General features: G+C 43.8%; 1 protein-coding gene across 1 annotated transcript in view; it reads right to left on the bottom strand.

Moving 5' to 3' along the window:
- Positions 1-1,371, bottom strand: part of LOC108228992 (solute carrier family 12 member 3-like) — a 19,880-nt gene extending 18,509 nt beyond the window's left edge. Inside the window, 2 exon segments of the mRNA XM_037976741.1 lie at positions 467-652; positions 1,233-1,371. Coding sequence (XP_037832669.1) covers positions 467-633 — 167 coding nt within the window. The 5' untranslated portion in view covers positions 634-652; positions 1,233-1,371.
- Positions 1,372-6,436: the final 5,065 nt, after the last annotated feature.

Raw genomic sequence — 6,436 nt, forward strand, 5'->3', positions numbered from 1 at the left:
TTTGCAAGCAATCCAGCTTACATCACATCTCAGCTTTAAAAGCTCAACTCCACACTCTCTATTTCTGAATTGAGAAAGCTCCTCGGATGAGAAGCAAAACGTCTTCAGCTACAGAATAGAAGTCCAGTTGTTTTTGTTTTTTAACTTTTTTTGAATTTACCATGGCCTGGATGACTGAGAATCTACACCAGCATATTACCAAATGGCCTTGCACATTATCACTAAGAATTCAACATGATCCTGGCAAATTTGTTTCCTTTTAATGCACATTATTTATAATGTCCTGAAAAACTGTCCTTAGAAAGGGGTGAGGAGATGGAGAACATATTTACAGACAAGTTTAGAGCACAAAGAAATATTTTCTAGCAAAATTGTAATGAAAATCTGCCTCTACATTAGCTTAAATCTTGAACCTTAGTTTCTAATTAAGACGGAATAAAAAGAGACTTTATCCGTTAGTACAAACCTTGACTCCTCATCAGAGACAACAGAGGTTGGTGGAATTCGAAGATCGGGATTTCGATATACAGTGCTATCGAAGTGGTGTGATGAGTATCGGGGAGGGCCCTCTTCATTGGTCGAAAAGTGGACACCTCGGGCCAGTACATTCCGTTTGGATACAAGCTGCCCCATTGGCACGTTCCCCTGGTTCCTGTGGAGTAATACAGAGAAAAATTAGCACCAATTTTCTTTCAATTAATCTGCAGACTATGTCTCTAGGGTTGGAAACAAGGCTGATGAGAGTGGTGTACACTAAGTGGGCAAAAATCAAAGTATGGAGCTTTGGAGTCTTAAGGCTTTACATAACTAAGACAAAATTGTTTAGCACAGCAATTAACTACTTTTACAAGTCAAATCAAGACATTCCAAAAGAAAAAATACTATTTAGAGCAACATTCCAGAGTCATTTTGAAAAGTTTGTCAATCTTGATATAAAAAAGCAACTTTTCTTTGACTGATAACTGATATAAGATGACTATTGATTTATTATTGAAGTCTTTTTGAAAAATAATGCACTCATACATTAAGTGACTACAATAAAGGTAAGATATACATTCATTTAGACACTGATAGTACTGTAATATTACTCCAGTAACAAAAAACTATCTAAATAATATCCCATTCAATAAATAAATAAAAATCTTAGCTTCTGTTTTTAATTTTCACTGTGTGAAACAATTTACCCACGACAATCTAAAATAGAGACAATGAAGCTAAAAGTATATACTCACTGTTGATTTCCTCTGCTGATAAACGAGCTGTCTTCATTAGATGAAATATGACCATTTTATCAATGTTCTGATAAACTTGAATAATTTATACCTTCGGTGAGGCAGGTTACATCCCCACCCATTTACTCCTCCTCAAAGACACACACATACATCATCCTTTTTTAGCACATACACACAGTGCACAGTGCCACACTTTTACCACCAATATTTTCTCTTTTTTCACATATGGTTTCTGGAAGGAGCTCTCTTGGAATGAAAATCTTAGTCTCACAACAATGGAAACATTTAGCTGTGACAACGTTTGGTATAAACAGGTGAATAAGTGGATATTGAGTGGTAGTGACTGTCTCTGTGGAGGTTTTATAAAGTTTATACCATGCATTCTGTATCATAAACCTTAGGCAAACACAGTTTTTTTTTATTATTATTATTTTTTAAGTACAAAGTACAAATCATCACATTACGGATAATTTGGCTCTAAAATGTTGCCAGGAATAGTTTTTATGCCAAATCAGGAAAACTAAAATGTTTCCCTTTTCACTAATTACCAATAAAAATTTCCAGAATTATCAAGCTTTGTAAAATTCCTGTTTATTAGGGATATTTCTATAGCATTCATTGCCAAAGGTGCAGTCCCAAGATTTTTTATGGGTCACCAAATTAATTTCCTAAAAACATTGCTTTCTTAAATTATTCCAACCCATATCAAGAAGGGCGACATGTGTAATAAGCCATGAAAAACTTGCAAATGAGAGTTTAAAGCCAGCCAAATTCAAGAGACTTATGGAAACACTGCACATTAAGTTGGCTAATAAACCACTAAATTTCTTTCAAAGAATGGCACAGGAGATTAAATCATCTGCTGACCTTTGCAGAAAAAAATCCATTAAATGACAAAGCTCAACTTGCATCATACATGGTTTCTTACTGTGTGGCCACAGAGAAAGCTTTTCAATCCAGCTGTATGAAAGCACAGATGTCTCAGACTGTACAACTTTGTTGGTATATGTGAGATATGTCTGGGGGAAAGAATTTGTGAAAGATTTATTATGTTGCTTGATTAATCCTACTGGGATGACAGGTGAGCAGATATTATGCATAATGAAAAACTCTGTGGTTACAAATTGTGGCCTGCACTGGAGCCACTGTAAAGGCATAACTACTGATGGAGCTGCAAATATAATGGACAGAAACAGCAGAATTGGAAAAAACTAAAATAAAGAGGCAGCTGGCAAGGACACAGTCTCTGCTGGAATTAGAACTAACTCCTGAAAAAGAAACATAGATGTTACAACTGAGCAGCAGTTCAATGATGAAGAGAAGACATGAAGGCATGCAGTTATCCCCATTTTGGATAAGCATCTCATCTGAATATCATGGCTTAAGTAAGGCAAGTTCTCTGCTTCTCACTCCTTTCATAACTAAATGTTTAAACTCAATCAACTACTGTTTTTCATGCAAAATGGAGTCTCCGGTTGTTGGGCTACTGTCCAATTATACATTTGGCTTAAAGCAAAATACACATTTAAAAAGACTCCACATTGAGTGTCTTTTCAGAAGTGGAAACTTTTTTATATTCTGCTCTTCATAGTGCCATATATCCACTACAATTAACCCTCATGAAACCCTCAAATGAGAGAGAGATAGAGAGATGTAGAAAAGCCCTTATAATTTTGGGTCACTTTGACCCAAAGGCCACTTTGACCCACAGGCCACAGGTGTCATATCCACAGATCTGTGTGCAGGTTGTTTAGTGTTTATTTTCCTGTTCTCCCTCTTCCTCTCAGGTTGTGATTGACAGGTGCAGACCTCTCAGATGTGGCTCATTAGTTGAGGTGCTTAAATAAGAGCTGACTCCAGGAGGCAGACATCAGATCATTTGCTCACCTGAGTGGTAATCAGGCCTCTCTCCTAGCATTCCATGTTCTGTTACTTTGTTCAGCTTCACTTACCACTCTTGTCCTCTTCACCTGATTTCTGGAATTCTCCACTCAATGTCATAATACCCGGCTGTCTTAAGGTCTCACCTGCTTCCTCGGCATCTGAAATGTGGATTTTTCCCAGATCTTTTTCCTCGTTCCTCCGTGCCTCCTCCAGTCCTCCTGCTAAAAGCCTTTCGAGTTGTCTCAGCCATTCTCCACTCCACTCACCTGCCTGTCCACTGTCCAACAAAACTCCATCCTCCACGGCAACCTGGAAGAACAAAGAATAAAGACTACTGGATCAATCTAACACCAAGCACCTACCAACCTCAGTTCTGTGGATCTGCTCTTCTTCTCCTGGATCCTCTAAAGCCTAACCCACAGTAAGCTCTACTGTCTTTATACTTAGCTTTGAGCACCCCTCATGTTCACTATGCCATTATGCTCTGGTTAAAATCAATTGTTGCACCCACGCTAGTCGATCAAAAATATCAGGTCTTTACAATTTGTTAGGAAGCAAATGCCTCTCTCTGACAAAATTACAAAAGATTGTATGCTGCTTATGTGTCTTGTATCTCAAAGTTGGAAATGTGTAGGATATAAACAGTGGGTGTTTTCTAAGGACAAGTATACCATGTTTGAGAGTGGACAACAAGAGATGGTTGTGTGTCTAGACACACACAAAATTTTGTTGAATCACAGACGTGTGTGGGTTTATTTTTTTCTGACCTCGGGCATTTCTTGTGGTGATAAACATTATTGGCATTGTTGAGTGTAAATATAACCTCACCTATAAAAAGAAGAAAGCGTAAAAGACACTTCAAGGGTCACAAAGGCAATTGATGCGTGTCTGATGTCACAGTAAATACGTGTGGTGGATGTGTATGTGACATTTCCAGGAATGCAACCATTCATTGTGCTTTTCCTTTCTTTTTCTGTGTTGTGTAGTTTTATTATGAACATTTAGCCAAGCAGGTAAACAAGAGTATGGTGGATGCTGCAACAAATCATGGAAGAGGTGGAGTGGGAGATAAAACAGTGGGTGATATCCAATGAAAAGAAGTGCCTGAAATATATGTGTGTATATATATATATATATATATATATATATATATATATATATATATATATATATTCCATTGCCGCTTAACCGGGGTCGGGTCAGGGGGGCAGCAGCCTAAGCAGGGAGACCCAGACTTCCCTCTCCCCAGCCACTTGGGCCAGCTCCTCCGGTGGAATCCCAAGGCGTTCCCAGGCCAGCCGAGAAACATAGTCCCTCCAGCGTGTCCTGGGTCTTCCCCTGGGCCTCCTCCCGGTGGGATGTGCCCGGAATACCTCACCAGGGAGGCGTCCAGGAGGCATCCTCACTAGATGCCCGAGCCACCTCAACTGGCTCCTCTCGATGTGGAGGAGCAGCGGTCAAACGCCTTCTCCAAGTCCACAAAACACATGTAGACTGGTTGGGTGAACTCCCATGCACCCTCAAGGACCCTGCTGAGGGTATAGAGCTGGTCCAGTCTTCCACGACCAAGACGAAAACCACAATGCTCTTCCTGAATCCGAGGTTCGACTATCCGACGGACCCTCCTCTCCAGAACCCCCAAATAGACCTTACCAGGGAGGCTTAAGAGTGTGATCCCTCTGTAGTTGGAACACACTCTCCAGTCCCCCTTTTTGAATAAGGGGACCACCACCCCGGTCTGTCAATCCAGAGGAACTGCCCCCGATGTCCACGCAATATTGCAGAGTCGCGTTAACCAACACAACCCTACAACATCCAGAGCCTTAAGGAACTCCGGACGAATCTCATCCAGCCCTGGAGCCTTGCCACCGAGGAGTTTTTTAACCACCTCAGTGACCTCAGCACCGGAGATTGGAGAGCCCGACCCAAAGCTCCCAGGCTCCGCCTCCCCAATGGAAGACATGCCGGTAGGATTAGGGAGATCTTCGACGTATTCGGCCCACCGACCCACAACGTCCCGAGTCGAGGTCAGAAGCACACCACCCTCACCATAAACAGTGTTGGTGCTGCACTGCTTTCCCCTCCTGAGACGCCATATGGTGGACCAGAATTTCCTCGAACCCGTGCGGAAGTCTTTCTCCATGGCCTCTCCGAACTCCTCCCATGCCCGGGTTTTTGCCTCAGCGACCACCCGAGCCGCATGCCGCTTGGACTGCCGGTACCCGTCAGCTGCTTCTAGAGTCCCACAGGCCAAGAATGCCCGATAGGACTCCTTCAGCCAGACTGCATCCCTCACCGCGGTGTCCACCAGCGGGTTCTAGGGTTGCCACCACAACAGGCACCAACCACCTTGCGGCCACAGCTCCAATAAGCCGCCTCAATAATGGAGGCACGGAACATAGCCCACTCGGACTCAATGTCCCCCGCCTCCCCCGGAACATGTTTGAAGTTCTCCCGGAGGTGGGAGTTAAAGCTCCGCCTGACAGGAGACTCCGCCAGATGTTCCCTACAGACCCTCACAATACGTTTGGGCCTGCCAGGTCTGACCGGCATCCTCCCCCACCAACGGAGCCAACTCACCACCAGGTAGTGGTCAGTTGACAGCTCCACCCCTCTCTTCACCCTTAGTGTCCAAAACATGCGGCCGCAGATCAGATGAAACAACAACAAAGTCGATCATTGAACTGCGACCTAGGGTGTCCTGGTGCCAAGAGCACAGTTGGACACCCTTATGTTTGAACATGGTGTTCGTTATGGACAATCCACGATGAGCACAGAAGTCCAACAACATAACACCGCTCGGGTTCAGATCAGGGGGGCCGTTTCTCCCATGTCTCACTGTCATTGCCCACGTGAGCATTGAAGTCCCCCAGCAGAACAAGGGAGTTCCCAGGAGGGGCACTCTCCAGTAACCCTTCCAAAGACTCCAAAAAGGGTGGGTAATCTGAACTGCTGTTTGGCGCATAAATGCAAACAACAGTCAGGACCCGTCCCCCCACACGTAGGCGGAGGGAGGCTACCCTCTCGTTCACTGGGGTAAACCCCAACGTACAGGCACCAAGATGGGGGGCAACAAGTATGCTGACTCCTGTTCGGCGCCTCTCACCGTGGGCAACTCCAGAGTGAAAGTGTCCAACCCTTCTCCAGGAGACTGGTTCCAGAGCCAGAGCCGTGCGTTGAGGTGAGCCCGACTATTTCCAGCCATAACCTCTAAACCTCACATACCAGCTCAGGCTCCTTCCCCACCAGAGAGGTGACATTCCACGTCCTGGCAGCTGCCAGTCAAAATTCAAATTAAATTAAATTGGCGCGATTTTAGG

Source organism: Kryptolebias marmoratus, linkage group LG7 (genome assembly GCF_001649575.2).
Source record: "Kryptolebias marmoratus isolate JLee-2015 linkage group LG7, ASM164957v2, whole genome shotgun sequence".
Lineage (NCBI taxonomy): Eukaryota > Metazoa > Chordata > Actinopteri > Cyprinodontiformes > Rivulidae > Kryptolebias > Kryptolebias marmoratus.